Genomic DNA, 19,382 nt, shown 5'->3' on the forward strand with positions numbered 1-19,382 from the left:
CAAGATCCGCGATCGCTGTAGAGCTTTGCTTCGCAAGCTCCAGCTCCGGGTCCCGCAAGGCGAAAGATGGCAAGATCCGTGATCACTGTAGAGCTCTGCTTCGCAAGCTCCAGCTCCGGGTCCCGCAAGGCGAAAGATGACAGGATCCGCGACCGTTGTAAGCCTTGCTTCGCGGGCTCCAGCTCCGGATCTCACAAAATAATGCATGGCGAGCTCCTCGACCATTGCAAGTTTCAGCTCCAGGAGCAGACATGGTCGATCCCCCACTCACAGCAGGCCTTGCTTCGCAAAGCCCCTGCTCCGGGATCACACCTGGTGGGCGTGGCGATTTCCCCAACAGCAACGAGCCTTGCCTCGCAGGGCTCCATGCCAGGTCCCTGAAGTCAGCCACCATGAGGTTCGCAACAACAGTTAGTTTTGCTTCGCAAAGATCTAACCTTAAGTCTAGCGACGCTCACCAAAAGAACTCCCGTTCCAAACCATGGAACGGCTCACCTTAGCAATCCCAGCGAACAGTATAACTACAAGTCCCGGGATTGGCTATTTGCCTTAGGAAAGCTAAAATACGGTGAAAGGAGCCTGGCCGTTGGAACCAGGAAACCTTCGTAACCTAGAAACTACGTGGGAAAAGACATCATCCGTTAGAGCTTCAAGTGGGAAGTGCATAGGTTTTGGCCGTTGGAACCAAAACCTCATACGCCCCTACAACAGTTTCTACTGTATAAAAGTCTACCCTAAGCGCAAAGATAAATAAAGAACTCGGCAGAAAAGAAAGGAGAATGCTATAATTATGGCAAATATGTCCGCAATGAAAAACTCAAAATGAAAAATAATTAAAGATAAAACCCCTTCAAGCATTGGGGGTAACTGCAGCTTCCACGACCGCGGCTTCGGGGGCATCGGCTTCAACTGAGGCTGGCGGAGTCGGCTCATTGGAAGGCGGAACTTTGTCATGAGAAGGTTCAGAGGTCCCCGCCTCTCCGGGATCTCCCACTTCAGGAGCTCCAGCACGTTCGTCAATGTTGTAAGTTTGGACGTACGCCTCTGGGCCTTGATCCCACACGAGTAGCTTCTCCCTCATGGCTTCGGCATCATCTCCCAGATAGCCTAATACCTCCGGGTTCACTTTCCAGAGTTGATGCATGAGGACCACATGCGATATATTAATCGTCCTGTTCAGTATCACCTCAGCATCCTCCTTCTCCTTCAAGCACTCCGCCTCGGAGGTTGCCAGCTGTGCCTCCGCGACAGTTAGTTGAGCCCTCAATTTTTCCATTTCGGCCTTGGAGGCATCACGCTCCCCCTTAAGAGAATCAATCTCCTTGCGCTGCTCCCTATTTTGGCTCAGCACGGATTGCTTCTCGGTCACATGCCCCCTGGCAGTGAATTGCAAGGCCCCGATCTCTTTATCCTTCTCGGCGAGCCCCAACTGCAGCATAGACACGAGATCCCTGCTCCTCTTATGGAGTTGCTCCTCCTCGTGCAGCTTACTCTGAAGAGTGGAATATTCCTCTTGCTGCTTAAGGAGGAGATCATTTTTTGATTGCAAGCGAGCTTCCAAGGTATCCTTCTCCACCCTGGCTTGGGACAGCTCTTCCCGGAGCTTGGAGTTTTCGGCCTTCATCCCATCCGACCGCTGTCTAAACTCATTCTCTGCCTTGGCCCGATACTCTTGGTATTTGGCAAGATATTTCTTGTCCGCCTCTTCCTCAGCCGTGTGCCGGGCCTGATCAATCTTCTCCGAAGCCTCCAAGGCCTGTTGGGTCAGTTTCTGCTTCTCCGCCTCCAAGGCCTGGCGAGCCAGCTGGCTCTCCTCCAGTTGAACCAGAACTGCACCAACCTCCCGGAACGAGCGTTCCGCGATCATAGAGGCCTGCAAGGAAAGACAACAGAATGAGCTAAAGCCGGACCAAAAGACAGATGATCCCAAAAAACTACTGACGGCTTACCCCGGACAGTTGCTGCTTCACTGCGTGTGTCAGCAACAGCGGATCCTTACTGCTACTGATGGCCCATTTCTCAAAATTGAGCTCGCACAAGCTCAGGGCCATGTCCTCCATCATCTCAGCTCCGAACGGCGCCAATGCACGTCCGAGCCTAGGCACCAGCCTCTTCTCCAAGGCTGGACCATCCAAAACCGCTCCGCCCGGGTGAAGGGATCTCACCCCCTCGGCCAGCTCAGCTCTCTTCACGGCAGACAAGTTGTCTGCCCTTCCCTGAGTAACAGCCTTCTTCGCCTCTAACCGCCTCTTCAAAAAACTATCGGCCCGTCTTACACCCTCCAGGAGGGCAGCGGGGAAACTGGTTGGCTTCCGCGGGAAGTGGAACTTCAGGCCAGGCAGAGGAAGGTTGGTTGTCTGAGAAGAAGGAGACCCCGGAAGGGTGGACCCCCTTTGGGCTGGAGGAGGAGGCAGACGGGGTATTAAGGCCCCAGTCTGTTGCTTTTGCTGCTGCGGCAGCAGAAGTAATTGCCCTTGTTGCTGCTGCTGGTTTGGATGTTGTTGTTGCTGCTGCTGTGACGTTGGTGATTGTCTCTGTTGTTCTTGTTGCTGCTGTTGTTGTAGTTGTGGTTGCTGTCATTGCTGTTGTTGTTGCCTTCGACCAGGAGAAGAGTGTCTAAGGCGTTTCTTCTTAGCGCCCTCAGCATCTTCTCCGGGATGCTTGCTCACCCCAGTTGTCCTCACAGGGAACACAAGCCCTTCCCCGTCGCTGCTGCTACTCGAGACCATCATAGTCTCGGAAGGCCCGTCAGCAGGAGACTTCTCTACCCTCGGAGACGCTTGCGCCTCGCCACTTGTCTTCTTGGGGGAGGCAGCTTTACCTCCCCTACCAGCCTTGGTCTTCCGTCCTTTCCCCGTGGACGGGTCTTGGCTGGTGGCAGCCTTCTTAATGAGCAAAGTAACCCTCCCCAACATCTTGGCTTCTGGATACTCTGCAAGAAACGTACAAAGCAAGGTTAACGAACCAACAAGCACTGAGAAAGAAGATAAGCGGAAGACAAGACAATCAACAACATAAAAGCACAAGCAAGCCCGCCAGCAGGGAACAAGAAACAAGAAAAAGAAAAGTTTGAAAGGGACGACCATGCACGAGAAACGTGGATGGCCTTCCCCGAGCAAAACAAAACACCGCTTCCTGCTCCAGGAAGCTCCCGTACTCCTTGAAGTCCGGGAATGACATGCTGAGGGAAGAAGGGTCAACCATGATGACACCTTCTGGCAGACTACCGTCACTCAGACACCCGAGGAGCTCATCTACCCTATCGCAATATCTGTCGAAGGGTATCCTACGCGGATCTAGCCTAAGGAAACAGGGATCAAACCCCATCTGAGAGGTCCGGGAAACCTCAGACAGGCTGGGGGTGTGGATCAATCGAAAACTAGTCTTACCTCTCCCGGAGGTACTAGCCCCCGGAGCCCCTTCATTAGGGTAAGCCGCGGCGTGGCGAGCCTCGATCTCCTCTTCCTCCGGCTGGGGGTCGAGGAACCTCTCCTCCCAACTAGGAGATAAAGTATTTTCGTCCCGGGCTGCTTGGGTGATCACCTTGGACAGCTCCAGGGCAATCTGCTCTCGGATGTCAGCTGACACTTGACTTTGCCCCCTGCCACTCACTGGCTCGATGTTTTGGAAAGAGGCGAGTAGCCCATACTCCCTCAACGATTCGGAGGTCACAAGTCCCTCCACTTTCAACTCTTCCTCAGAAAGCCCTTCGTAGAACTTGGACCTCCTTATCATCTCCGCACAGCGAGGTGTCCGCGGAACGACTTCTGCAAAAATCAAATACAAGCGTTAGAGATCCTCCCAAAAGGCAAATCAAACGCAAAGAAACAAAGTTGAAAAGGAGAGGAAGGAGCACTTACCAGGGATTTTGAAGTCCAAAGATAGGGCTGGCACCCTCTTCAGCGGGAAGCCAGTCGTCAGGAACCAGTATTCCCGGAGGTCTGGAACCCTCGCGGTATGACAAGTGGGGCACATCACGTCCGGGTGCCTTTCCAGCCTGTAAAACCCCACCTTGTCTGAATGACCCCTCATAGGCTGAGACTTGAACCCGTAGAAGTACAGCACCTCCTCCGGGGTAGGAGCTTCCAGTTTCCGGGACTTACAAAAGATGAACCACCCCGCTAGGAGCTTGTAGCTGGGAGGAATCAACTGGAAGGGGGCAATCCCCGCCTTCACACAGAAATTGGCGAAGTAACTCCTTAGGGGCAAGTGCGCCCCACACACTATGTGTGCCCAGCTCCAGGCACCAAAGCCCTCGTGACTCTGGCTAGCCGACTCGCCCAGCACCGACAGACGGTGCCACATCAGACCTGGGATGTTCTTCAGGCCTGCCTCGGAGGAATACAGCTCCAGCATGCCATAATTCCTGAAAAGGTTCGGCTTTTGGTCCATCTCCCAGATGGAACTATTGGAGGTCGGTGGGCTAGCCGCGACCACTTTCGCCTTTCCTTTCCCCTTTGCACCAGCGACAGGAGAGCCCTTCTCCTGGGCAGAATCAGCCTCCCCCACAGCAAGGAGTTGTTCCTTTGAGATGTTCATCACTGGACAAAAGAAAGAAAGAAGAAAACACTCTAAGCAGTCAGCACCCTTGTCATACCCTAGTGGTATCAAAGGCGTCGGGGAGACCCTCCCCGAAAACTGCTTGGAGAGGCTCCCACCGAGCTTACCGAGGGATTGGCACCATGCCACCCGAAGGGCAGTAAGGAACCGGACTCAGACTCCGAGCCTAAGCCCACCAAAAGAAGTGTTTTTCCAGAGAAAGACACCCTAAAGGCGTTCATGCTTATGCCCTAAAACAGCAAAACAAGGAACGACTTTCCAAACGCAAATCGCCAAAGCATGCAAAGAAGGCTACTTATCGACTCACATCAATCACATGCCTACCAAAGCCCTATTCACGCATGCACATAAGCGATAATGGCAGAAACCTCTACTCTAACAACTACCAACAACCTAAGGTTTGGGAGGAAAGAGCAAAGTAGAAATACTTACTGATATTCGGGTAGTTGGAGGTTGAAGGAGTAACTGGATCACTGCACAGCACGATCGCGAGAAGTAAAAGCTGCAAAGACGAACGGCGATTCAAACCAGGAACTTCGGCGAATAAACCCACTGCCAAATCAAAAGAAAAGTTTCCAGATCCTTACCAAGAGAAATGGCAAGTTCGGAGGAACGGAAGCTGGGAAGCCTGAGAGTTCAAAGGTTTGGAAATCTGAAAATCCGAAAGATAGAGAATTTGAAAGCGTAAAGAGGAAGAAAGGTCCTTTCCCTCGTTTTTATAGTAGGGAGGAAGTCGTTTCGAATTCCTCAAATGGACGGTCCCGATCTTCCCATTTCGTGTGCATCAGATCCAACGGCTGGAGATGAAGCGACGATCCTATTTATGACTCCTCGGATGGGAATAAAGTATTTATTTCCCATCATTACACCACCTCGGGCCCGGAGTACCATTAAAAACCGTCAAATCATTACTCAGATGACTGGCGCACGCATACTCAACCAGTCGCCTCACGCACACGTCTTGGTCGCAGAACCATTCCCAGCATGACACGTGGTCCTTGCCGCACTTGAGTACTTGAGTTCAAACAGAAGAAAATTCCCTTTCTTTTTCATACTAACACTCAGGCGGGAAAAAGGAACCCTTCCGGGAACACAGAAGGTGGCCCCTCGCCTAATCTAAGAGACCGAAATACCCGGAAGACTGTACAAGCCCCCGGATCTCTCAAAGCTCCGTGACCTTGGGGGGTAAATGTTATCCAGATTTCCGGATAACGTTTAGATTGATGTCCTTGGGGAAGCAGAATTGTCGATGTCTTTCACGGTAGGTGACCAGAGCTCGCGGATGGACAGAAAGGCTTCGCCTCTCCCGTTTAGTGTCCGGATTACTCTTCCAAGCAAACACAGCACGGAAACTCGTCAACTCTCCCGGACTCCCGAAGGGGTATCCTTCGGGGAAGCCCCTTCCAGGAGAAGCTCTTCGAGTGGTCTCCGCGGAAACAGTTCCGTGCCTCGCACGGAACAAAACCAAACGGTCGAGTCCTGGAGGAGGCATATTTGGAATGATATCCGCCTGACACAGGATCCCGCCTGACACGCCCGTCAGGTCAAAGCCGCACACATCCCAGCACGCCTAAGGGTACCTTTTCGCCTACTGTTCCGCTGACAACTTGGAGAAGACGGCTGACTTTGTGTGTTCCCCATACTTTCACGTAAATATACCCGCATAGAGTCTTGTAGCCATGCTACTACAGTAATTGTATCCCCTATTTATGGCTGGTGTAATTAAGACTCATGTACGTAGAGAAAAACCCTAATCTGAAACCCTAGCTATAAAGACCCCTTCATTTTACAAGAAGGGGGACGGCCAACAAATCACATAGCAAGAACTCTGCTAAAATCTCTCTAGCTTCTTCTTCTTCAAGAGAACCCGAGAGAAACATTGTGAGTGTGTGAAGTTCTTGTACACCAGCCATCTTACTGTAATCCTTTCCAAGTATAATAACATCGACTCGTGGACTAGGGCTCATTAACGCCTGAACCACGTAAAAACACTGTTTGTTTGGTTATATTTTAGTATTTCTACAGTTCTTATCTTTTTATTATTCTGTTTGTATTCGTTTCCGAAAAACTCGGTAAACAAATACTGATACAATGCATGTTATACTCACACACATAACAAACAAGGTCTCATACCACACATTATGCTCACATACGATAATCAACCATACATTCATGTTGATGAGACATGAAATGTAATATGCCCTGCCTCGTGTTATTCTCACACTATTGGCATCCAACGGGGCACTCACTTACCACAAGTTGTACTCACCAATGATAAGCTCTTAGTGTACCTGCAAGTGTTATGCTCACACAAGCAGCGAAAACCCTAGCACTATTCTCATGCTAACAATACTAAGTGTATACAGTAATTAACCACAATACATAACATAAAATAAATACAAACCAAGGAACAAGGTTGTATGCTTAAACATACACCCCGTGCACAGATGTCCACTCTTCTTACCTCAATTGCAAAAATATTCATTTGTTCTACCTCGAACCCCTCGCTGAGTGTCCTTGTTGAGAACTAGATCCTAAACACCCAACAATACAATGACACACTCAAAACACAATTATGAACCACATCAAGGTTTCACCACAAAATTACAACCTATAATACTTTTTTTTTTGGTAATTCAGATCTGTATATTGTACAAAAACAAACATTTTACACCTATCTCAGCACCATATTAGGCCTGGCATTCTCTATTACAGCTGGTCAAACCACTCTTGATCTATATATTGTATTTTGTTCGGCATATAACTTCTAACTCTACTTTTTACATTGCTTTGAATTATGTTTATAACTATAATACTAATACTAATCATCACATTTCTTATCATCTTTATGCACAAAACAAATAGATCATAATCAAATAATCAAATAAATGACCACAACTTACTAAATCAGTTTCTAAGTTTATTTTTACGCCTATAAAGTCAGATTAAACTAATTATTTATTTTCAATAATTATCATTTTAATTACACATAATTCCCAAAATAATTGGATACTCAATAAAATTACCCAAACCAGAAACTAACATGCTTCCTAACCATTTATACAGATTATGAAACATGATTAAACAACTTAGAAACTTATACAAATTATTGTAATTATTTATGCATAAACTACCCCTTTTTTTACATGCATAAAATACCAAATAATTAACCAAAAATAACAAATCAACCTAACATAGTTCTAAATCAGTACCAGACACTAAAATACCATTTTAACTTCATAAGAACAGTGCCCAAACAGTAAACAATAATTTTAGCAACACCAAGTTATAATTCAAGATAAATAATAAAACAGTAAATAAGTATCCCAAATTTCACATAATAGCTTCTAACCCTTAAATATACTTACAATAATTATTCTGAGTCATTTATATTAGCCTAGGTATTTTCTATAATTATTTAAGAAATAACCAAATAAATTCATGAAAATTACAAAAACGTTTAAATCTTCAATCTAACATACAGAACAGTTTGGTATCAATCACAGATCATATAAAAATTATCTAAGAATTTTCTGAACAGTTTAAATATTTTTCATAATTATTTCCTAATATAATTTAAATAATTCATAATAAATCAAGGATTTACCAAACTTCACCAAACACTCTAAATTATCATGTAGAATCTAAAACAAGAAAATAAATTTTAAAAAAAACCTCTGGAAATGCTCAGATCGGGTTCGCAGGAAATATCGCCGGTTTTGTCTTCTTCTCCGGCGACGGCGACTCTAGGGCTGAGTTTTGCTGCGTTCCAACCCTTCTCTTGCTTGGAAAGGAAAATGATCACCTTGTGTCTAGAACTTCAAAACAATAGACCCCAGCCCAAAAAAATGTCTGTAACCCCTTGTTCCGAAGTCTTCTTCTCCAAGTCCGGTGTACCGCCAAAAATGGAGCAAAAAAATACACTTTGCGTTCTAAGCCTTTAAACTCTGATTCTTCACGTCCAAATCAATCATTGGAGCCCCCTAAGCTTGTATAGACGCCTCCATACACCCATAATTCATCTAAACACTCTCAAATCCGAAATTATGCAAAATCCCTAACTTTAATGGTGAAAAATGGTGGATTTCGGAAACAACACTTTTAGGTCCTTTTAACACATCAAAAATCTTCCTTAGATCATAAATAATGTATCTAAAATGATCAAAACAACCCAGATTTTCCCTAAGCTTCCCAAACCCGAAACTATACTTTCTCTCTAGAGGTATTGTAAAAAAAACGGTTCTTTCTCTCTCTAAGCTTGCTTCCCCCACGATTTCTCTCCCTCAGAACTCTCTTGATCGTGATATAACAATAAATGAATGAGTAAAACAGAACTTGTTGATAGTAGAACGATTCTTCCTCTAATTCCCACAAAACTAGAGATTTTTCATCTATTTTTAAAAATTTAAACAACTAAAATAACTAATATCTTGTTATATGATGAATTTTTCTTTTTTTTTTTTTTGAGATATTGTTTATCATAAAATGTCCTCAAAATATCCATCAACAAATCCAAAAAATGGGGACATTATATTCATTTCATAATTGCTTATGATTACTATTATTTAATCCATTTAAATAATAATAATATAATAACTCAAAAAAATAAAAATAAAATAACTCATACCATATTATTATTATTATTATTATTATTATAATAATAATAATATTCATAAAATAAATAATAATTTTAACCCGAGTCATTAATTATTTATTTGACATTATGCACATGCCGGGATTTTACAATCATTTCCGATATATTTAAACATAAGAAACCATGAATTTTATCGCCATTGGAAATCATGCATATCCAATATTCCATCAAAGGAAAAGAAAAAAAATGACAAGGATGCACATAGTGGAAAAAATTACGAAATTCTTTCCGGGAAAACGGATATTACATAAAGTTAACGGAAAAAAAACGTTAAAACCAAGAATTTCCGTTATCTAGACACATTTTATATAGAAGAGATATACTTAATGGAAGTTTTCTTTTAAAAAAAAAAACCAAAATCAAATATTATTGTAATTTATTATTATATGTAACATATTAATACAATGTAGCAATATAACACAAGTGTATGTATGCCTTAAATTATTCATACCATCAAATAGTATATATATTTTATAGAGTAATTAATAAAAATACATATTTTTTAATATCACTTTGTGAAATAACTTTATTTTCATAACTATTTGCAAAATGACTTTCTAAACAAGTAGTATGTCAAACACGGTGTTGAGTTTGGTTGGTCATTTTTGCAAATAATAATTATGAAAAAGAAATTATATTGTGCAAAGTGATATTAAAAAAAAAGAATATTTTGTCAATTACTCCTCTATGAACTGATTAAGACATCATGCCATCTAGTTAGCTTTAGCAACATCAAGGATCTTTTGGACGAATTCATCGAAACAGGAGTCGACTGATTGAAATGGTGTTTCTGGGTAGAGAGAGCAGACTTCAACATCTGAAGGCTTGTCCAAGGAGTAACTAATTTGACATCCTTTTATGAAAATGTCATGAGTAAAAGACGCAACAACGCTTGCTGGAATGGGCAAATCTACTCAATTACAGAACCACAAATATATATATTATTCATTTTAAGGTTGAATTTCATATATATATAACATATATAATCCTAAGTCCACAACTACTGTAGAGCTATCATAGCACAATAACAATAGAAATATTTAGGCCCTCAAACGTGTAATATATATAGAATGATCTCATGATATGTCAAATTATATATATGTAGTTTCATCATCATTTCTCCGAGAGTTACCATTACCCAATCGAGGTTTGTGTTCTAACTCAAGAAGATGTGGGGTCTTAATTTTCGTTGTAAGAGAAGAAAATAGTGATAGTTTCTATCATTATGTTATAGCTAGTACTAAAATCTAACAGTACAATTATACATATATATATATATTGTCAACTATATGTAGCAGGTGATATATAATTTTTTCTTTCTTCTTTGTGAATCGTCACAACGAAGCTAAACATAGTAACCAAACTAAATATTTTACTAGGCCAATTTTATAAGTTGTTGTGTACCAATTAACTGCGTAGCAAAAAAGTACATTGAATTATATATACCTTTAGCAGCGGTGAGAAGATCATCATCTGTCATAACGATTCTGGGAAGAATGCGTCCATACTTGCGTTCCCACATAGAAGCAAGCTCGTTCATATCAAACAAGTTGCCTTGTGGTCGAAAATGAACAGTTTTGTTCACTGTTCTATCATCATTCATTGCTTTTACAGTGAATTTTCCAATGTCACAACCCGCCACAAAGTAAGCTGTGGAAATCAATTAAGCAATTAATGTACCTAATTAATTGGTATGAAATGAGTTGAATTAGAGAGTTTTCTGGTGGGGTGGAGAGAAGTTTACCTTTGACAGTGCCATCACCGTAGATAAGGAAGTGATCCAAGGGTGGGAGAACATCAGCAGGGTGGGTGTTATCATGGTATGGCCAAGCAGCAATGGAATTGCAACAGATGTAGGTGTAGGGGATTCCAGCTCCCTCTACTGCCCTTCTCACTCTTCTTTTCTCATTATATACACTTAGTCCCGGCTCCACTGGATCAACTCTATCTATATCGTGTCCAAACTCCGATGGTAGGAACCTCTGCATCCATGCAGACACCGCACCTACTATCACTTTTATGTTTTACTGGAACATATATAGATGTAGGTCTACGAATGACACCATATTGTTTTAAATTTGGCCGGCCGGGGAGGAAGCTTTAAATTTGGGGCCTTCTATTTATTTATAAAATAAACTATCCAAATTTTTATTTATTTATTTATTTTAACAAAATATGTGAATCATTTTAATTATTATCTAAACTAAATATATAGGTAAATATTTTGGCTATTTTCTCATGAATTATACGAAGCATGCATGTCTATCTATGTATCTATATAAATGAGAACACAAGTGTAACACTCTAAAATTGTTCTAAATCACTTTATCTATTTTCTTAATTTTTCTCTTTTTTTTTTTAATTCAACATTTCTAAAAAAAAAAAAAAAATTATTCTACTTTTTTATTTTAGTTTCTAAACATCTATCTATATATTTACTCAAAACAAATATCTATCTATCTATGTATATTGATAGGCATATGTAAATATATATTTAAAATTACTTAAAAATAAAAGTACAACACAGTTATTCATCAAAAAAAAGTACAACACAGTTATATAAAAAAAAAATTATATTATGATCCATTCTATTTTAGTCAAATATTATTTATGAAAATTCAATACCTAACTCTTTGTTCCACAAAATTTTAATAATTTATTTTACTATTTTTAAAATAAAGGGTCTAATTCACCAAAATATATGTTATTCAAATAATATATCTATATATACCTATTTGAAATATTTTGACAAAACATGAGGTTCTAAAATTAAATTTGTAAAATAAATGGTCTAAACAGATAATCAAATACATAAAACACGAGGTCTAAATTTTAAAATAAAGAGTCTATACAGATAATCGAACACATGTAGTTCAAATAATTTATATATATAAATATATATATATACATACCAATTTTTAACGTTTTGACAAAAACATGAAGTCCAAAAGTTAATTTTTTAAAACAAATGAGTGATCGGCTAAAGTAGAATGTTCAAAATGGTGTGAACCCTTACACAAAACATATGTTATATATAATTTATTTTTTATAAAGAATTTAAACCTTTTAAATACATATACATGGTTCGAAAGTTAATTTTTATAAATAAAATGTCAAAATGAATAATTTGTTGAAATAGAGTGTTCAAATAATCGATCTATTTATTCTTATTTTTAACTTTTTAAAAAAATACGAGGCTTAAAAGTTAATTTTTATAAATAAAAAGTAATCAGCCAAAATAATCATTACAAAAGACTGTGCGGAGGAGTGTGGTTATATTTTCAAGTTCTGTAATAAAGGTGAGTAAAGAATAAGAGTACTCACGCCAGTGTTTCTCAACTCTAGTTATTCTTTAAAATACAACAATATAATTTTATTTTTTATATTTTACCTCAAATTCTTATATTACATCATTTATCAATTTATCTATTTTTTTCTACTTCATTTAAATATATTTTTTTAATATCTTTATTCTTTATAAATATATAATATTCATATACACACATGCACACATATATAGAAATAATAAAAATTAATAACATATTTTTGAAGCAATTAATTAATAATAGTGCCATTCCACACACATATGGAGAAGATACAATTTTTTTGAGAAAATTAAAATATAATAATATATATTTAATTAACAACGAATTATTTTCAATAGTACGTAATTTATTTCAATTTTAGGTTTGATTGAACATTTCATTTGCCTAATTAATTAAGGACATATCTTAATATTTTTATTTTCACCCATGGGTGGATTTTGTTTAGAAACTGAATTATCCAAAAAATTATTTTAAAAAAATCTATTAGTTGATGGGTTATTTTCTTATTTAATTTGACTATTATCTCATGAATTATATGATGTAATTTCTACTTTATTATAATAATAATAAAAAAGAAACTTTAATAAAAGTAACGATTAAGAAAAGGAGGATATAATTACGAAATCTTTTATAAAAAGTAAGAATACTTTTTTTTTTATAAAATCTTTGTGTTAGTCAAAATATAATAATTAATATGATTTAGTTGATAATGAGTATTTATTTTAATTCTAGATTTGACTTGTACGTTTTGCTTAATTAAGATCTTTGAGTGGATTTGTTTATAAAATGATCCATCCAAATTTCTAGGTGAATTATTTTCTATTTATGGAAATATAACAAGAGTTTTAATATTATCTCATGAATTATATGAAGTAACTTCTACTTTTTTATATTAAGAAAAATATTTTCTAAAAGTGAGTAAAATGGTTGAGGATAAGATGATAATTATTGGAAAGTTAACCTTATGTTGGAAAACCATTAAGCAGCAGAAAAATAGGTACCTAAACGAAGAAAACTAGCGGACATGATAATTTCTCTTATTCTCTACCGTAAGAGGAAAGAGAGAAGAATTGTAAAAAAAAAATGTTACAAATGTACCATTTAATTCATAGAATATAATACTGTATTATTTATTTATTAATTAGTGTGTCTTACCTTTACACTAATGCATTAATATAATTTCTGAAAATTTTAGTAGGACATATATTATGCATCCCTGGTAGCATGATAGTGTTTATCACATATACGTTACGTACTTTACTTCGTGAGATGATCAATAAACTTTATTTTTATATAGCAATGTAAAAGGTAAATGAAACTTATTTTAATTATTATTTTCTTTTTATCGTGGACATCTTTTGTATGTACGTTTTATGTAATATAAATATATAAAATCTGGTATATAATTAGTAATTTTGTTACATATATTAATTAGGGACTGTAAAGATTTTTTGTTTTACAATATTACGACAAAATCAATTCTAGCATTCTGATTTTAATAAGATTTAATGCAACATATAATTTTGTTTTAAAAGAAATAACATAAAAACAACTTTTCCAAATAACAATACTTATATATATATATATATATCAAAATATATGCATGCATGATGTCTTTTTTAGCGATCTCACTCACCCCTCTCATAATTTTAACTCTCTAGTTTTGATTTAGTAGTTATATATACGATTGTTTAGAAATTTGTACAAAATGATATATGACACATTAATTTAACAATTAAGATATAAAAAAATTGAATAATGTGCTTTTGTAGCTATTAATAGCTACGTCTACACCCATCCCGCCTTCGTACAATGTGGGATGAAATTCATTGTCTCAAAATAAAAACTTTGGACTTATCAAAATATCTGTAATGAACATGCATGATGCACTTTCTTTGAAGCCATCCCACCAATTTCTCTCAAAATTTTGGTCATTCAATTTTTATCTAGCTAATAGTTATAAGATTGTCTAAAAATGTAAACAAAATGGTCCCACACATTAATATAATAATAATACACAAAAAAATATTACAAAAGTAAAAGAAAATGTGTATTTGATGTATAAAAATGTACTTTAGTAGCCATCAATTAATAAATATCCATCAGGAAAGGGTGATATGGAAATCCATTGTGATATATTAAAAAAAAAGTGAAAACTCGTATATTTAATATATAAAAATGTACTTTTTTAGTCATCAATGGCTACCGGGACAAACTGTCCTTGGCAAAAGGGCGTTAATGAATCCATATTAATATTCATATATTACACAGTCAATTACCTTGATTGTGCCGACAGCTTTAATAGCTTGAACCAAAATGAGTTGGTCCAAAAGGCCCTGGCCACCAATAGCTGATATGACAACTTCAATCTTGTACTCTTTCAGAATTTTCTCCATCAATTGTTGGTCCTCAATGCAACCCTGTACAGATATAGCATACATACACATGTACACACTTACACTTAGTATAAAAGTAATCGTAAACAAGATTAATTAGCAGTAGTACTATATATATATATTGATATTACTATAGTACGTTGGTGATATATATACATACATATGTACTCTTAAAAATCACATTATATATCAGTTACTAGTTACTACTACAACGGTAGAGAGGCAGAGCTTATAAATATTGTACGTGAATAATAGCAGCTCCTTTACTTTGAAGGAAGTTGATGGTAGCAGCCTTATTTGAAGTTGAATTTTGGGTGGGCCGTACTAGAAGATAGGTGGGGAGACCAGAGTCCAGGCACGCTTCGGCCACAAAACGGCCAATGAATCCGGTACACCCAATGATCATGGCCCGACCGCCTTCTAAATTAGCTGGAACTGACTCACACATGATTACGGGAGGGGGTTTGTAATAATGCTCTCTTCCTTTCTCTAATTCTTTTTTTCTTTTTTGTTTTATCTAATTGTTATAATTCTTGTGTCCTTGCACTTATTTTTGTGCTCAACATACCAACATATATATATATATAGAGAGAGAGAGAGAGAGAGAGAAAGAAAATGCAAAGAGCTTCAAGGGGTTAGCGTGCTAAACTAGAAAAGGTTCGTGAGCTTAATCATGAAACATTATATGATGAGAGAGAGGCTCACGCAAGATATAGCTAGCCCTTGAATGGTAGATACAACAAACAATCCATGCACATGATGATGGCATATCGGTGTCGATGGAAATATGACACCATATTCTTATAGAAATATCAAAAATATGTTCGATATCTATAAAAAATTTAAGAAAATTTACGAAGATCACACATATTGTCTAAAGATATAAAAAATTCACAATAAAACTTGTACAAATACATTAATATTCAATAATAAATTAAACATCACCTATATATATTTGTATTATAATATTTGATATCCATATTTAATATAAAGTTCAAAATTATTAACCATACAATCTTAGTATGTACAATATTGATACAAAATGATATATAATAGTAGAAGAGTAAACTATAATGTTTTCTTGCACTATAGAGACACTACAAGAAACCAGTTCTTTGCCGGCGTAATTCGTAATTGCGCCGGCAAAAATCACTTTCACCGGCGCAATTCATGAATTGCGCCGGCAAAAATCAAACCCTATGCCGGCGCAATTTAACGCCGGAAAAGATGACTTTTGCCGGCGCAAGTCGGGGTTGCGCCGGCAAAAGTAATGCCAGATTTTTCAAAATAAGCGTACAAACTTTCGCCGGCGCATTTCACCTAACGCGCCAGCAAAAATCAACGTGTTTTTAAATTTTTACACGTTTGAAATAAAAAGTAGGTGGGCTTACTTTTGCCGGCGCGTTTAGTTGCGCCGGCAAAAGTGAACAAACGCGCCGGCAAAAGTCGAGATAATTAAAACGACATCGTTTTACTTTAGGGTTTACTTAAACACTTTTGCCGGCGCAGTTTTAGACTTTTGCCGGCGCAACGAAACGCGCCGGCAAAAGTCTTAACGATATATCTCAGCCGCAGCCTCCTTCTTCCCCATTTCTGTTCTGAGTTTGTGAAAGCAAAGCTCTCTCTCTCTCCTCTGTGATAGTTTCCGACCACCGGTGTCCCATAATCCCACGCCGTGGCTCAAGTTATATATTGAAGCATCTCTCAAGGTTAGTAAAATGAGAAATTTTTTAACATTTTTGGATTTTTTTCTCAATATTATGTTTTGTAATTGTATTTTTTTTTTGTTATTCTCTCCCTATGAACAGGTGTGTTGTAACTCTCTCGGTGAAACAAATGCAAAGGTTAGTTTATATATATATTTATATATGTTTATATATATTTCGGTTTATATATATATATTTATATATGATTATATATATATATATGTATATATTTATATATATTAGTTATATCCGAATATATATGTATATATTTATATATATGTATATATTTATATATATTAGTTATATCCGAATATATATATGTATATATTTATATATATGTATATATTTATATATATTAGTTATATCCGAATATATATATATATATTAGTTATATCTGAATATATATATATACTTAAATTTGGTTTTTTTTTTTTATATATCTGTATATATGTTTGTATATGGATATATGTTTATGTATTTCTGTAAATGGGTGTGTATATATGTTTATTTAATGTTAAATTTTTGTAGAAATTGATTAATATAAATGTATGTGTGTGATATTTGTTATTATAATTATATTTTTCTGTTTATAAAATAAATAAATGTGTAGTTTTAAAAAAATGATATTAATAATGAAAAAGAAAATATAATTTTAGTATTTATTAAAAAAAATTTGATTTGAGAATGTATATTTTTTTAATTTTAATGCTTAATATGTATATTAAAAAATAGATTAGATTATGTATATTAAAAAAATATATATTATATTTTTTATATTAAATATTATTTGTTTATAAATATTTACTAAATAAATTGTTTTGATGTTACTGATATAGAAAGATTTGATATATGTTATTAATCTTGGTTTATGTTGTGCATGTTATGAGAATGTTCTGTATATTGCTCTGGGACTATTCTGGTTATATATGTGTTTAATTTGTAGGTTTTTAAATTTTTGGGATAGTTTGAAATATAGTCGTTATGCTGCCCAATTTTTGTTGGAGTTAGTAAAATTAATAAAAGTTTAATAATTAATTAAATAAATATTTAAGTATAATTAAAAATTCATCAAAAAAATAATTTTTAACTATAATTTAAATAAAATAAAATTACCAATCATAATAATTAATAATTAATAATTAATAATTAATTTTAACATTAATATTAGATGTTTTGTAATTGAAAAAGTTAAAAATATAAATGATTTAATAAAATATAAATATAATAAAATTATTATTGATTAAGTAAATAATCCAATACAAATTAAAGAATTTAATAAAAAATTACAAAATGGAGATTAATGTATAATTAAATTAATTTTAAATTAAAAGTAATAAATAAGTAAATGTTAAAGTAGACTAGTCAACGGACACGTGGCAGTACATGATTGATAAAATTTGTTATTATTCTTAAAATATTTTTTAATTTAACAAAAAAATAAAATTTACATTTTTAAAAAAAAAATTCAAAATTTTTTTCAACTTAAGATTAAGTATGAAAAATACATTTTTTTTAAAATTTAATTTTATATTGTTAATATCCTCAAAATTTTTAATTTATTATTATTAAAATCTTCCTATTTATCATTTTGTCTACTTGTTTTCAATTAAAGATTAAGTAATTTTGTTTAAAATCTAAGCAATAATTTAAGATTAAATATTTTTTTTACTTAATCCTAAATAATTGATTAAAAGCAGCAAATTTGATTTTTTTTTTGTAAAAAATGAAAAAAAAAATTATTTTTTGTTACCTTTAAATTGGAAAACAATAAATTGGATTTTTTTTAAAAAATAAAAAATATAAAATGTTTTTTTTTATGAAAAATTATTTAAAATAATAATAATAATAATGTGTACCAATCATGTGGTGTCACGTGTCATTTAAGTGTTAGTAAGTTGTAAGTTTGAGTAATTTAGCCGGAAATATCTCTATAAATAATTATTTTTGCCAGAGATAGGATATTATTATCAGTTAGTGATAATTAGGGAGACAAACAGTCATGAAATACTTTGACTATCATTTCCCTTATTTTAAGACAATTATTAATATTTTTTTAATTATTTCGCTTAAAGATGGCAAGCGACAGAAGCTGGATGAGTGCGAGGAATCGTTGGTCTCTGGAGTATAGAAATGGTGTTAAGGAGTTCTTCGATATCGCCAAAAATCAGTTGAACGATCGGGGTTTGGTTCGCTGTCCGTGCAAGAAATGTGGGAATGTTAAGTTCCAGCCTATAAATGCAATTTCGATGCATTTATTCAACAATGGCATCGTACAGTCCTACAAAGTGTGGCATTACCATGGAGAGGCGCTGCCGTCGCCACCAGCTGTGGTACGAGATCATGATAGAGATGAGATAGCGGATATCCTGGAGGATGTTTACGCTGAAGATGACGTTCCCCATGGAAACTATAATGATCCTCCCCAAGATGATCCTCAACATCGCGACAAGTATGACAATTTATTTAAGGAGATGTCAAGTGAACTGTACCCGGGTTGCCGAAAGTATTCCGCGTTGAACTTCTTGGTGAAGCTGATGCATCTCAAAGTAATTAACAAGTGCAGCAATCATTACTTTGATGGTTTGCTGGAATTGTTAGTCGACGCTATGCCTAACGGAACAATTTTACCTAAGTCTAGCTATGAGGCGAAGGCAAAGTTGCGGAGTATTGGATTGGGATATGAGTCCATCGATGCTTGCAAGCATGACTGTGCACTGTTTTGGAAGGAGAATGCGAATTT

The 19,382-nt window shown here is 36.1% G+C and overlaps 1 protein-coding gene across 3 annotated transcripts; it reads right to left on the reverse strand.

Annotated features, from left to right (window-relative positions):
- Positions 1–9,569: 9,569 nt before the first annotated feature.
- Positions 9,570–15,497, reverse strand: LOC133830861 (leucoanthocyanidin reductase-like). 3 transcript variants are annotated; one of them, XM_062260945.1, is made up of 5 exons: positions 15,181–15,497; positions 14,820–14,960; positions 10,959–11,196; positions 10,661–10,864; positions 9,570–10,067 (listed from the first exon to the last, which is right to left on the reverse strand). In XM_062260945.1, the coding sequence occupies exons 1-5, from the start codon at positions 15,382–15,384 to the stop codon at positions 9,928–9,930; spliced, it is 927 nt and encodes a 308-aa protein (XP_062116929.1). In that variant the 5' UTR covers positions 15,385–15,497; the 3' UTR covers positions 9,570–9,927. The 3 variants fall into 3 exon arrangements, with proteins under 3 accessions (XP_062116929.1, XP_062116928.1, XP_062116926.1); XM_062260944.1 differs by having other exon boundaries at positions 9,570–10,109; XM_062260942.1 differs by having other exon boundaries at positions 9,570–10,124; positions 15,181–15,495.
- Positions 15,498–19,382: the final 3,885 nt, after the last annotated feature.

This window comes from Humulus lupulus, chromosome 4 (genome assembly GCF_963169125.1).
Source record: "Humulus lupulus chromosome 4, drHumLupu1.1, whole genome shotgun sequence".
In the NCBI taxonomy this organism is placed as follows: Eukaryota; Viridiplantae; Streptophyta; class Magnoliopsida; order Rosales; family Cannabaceae; genus Humulus; species Humulus lupulus.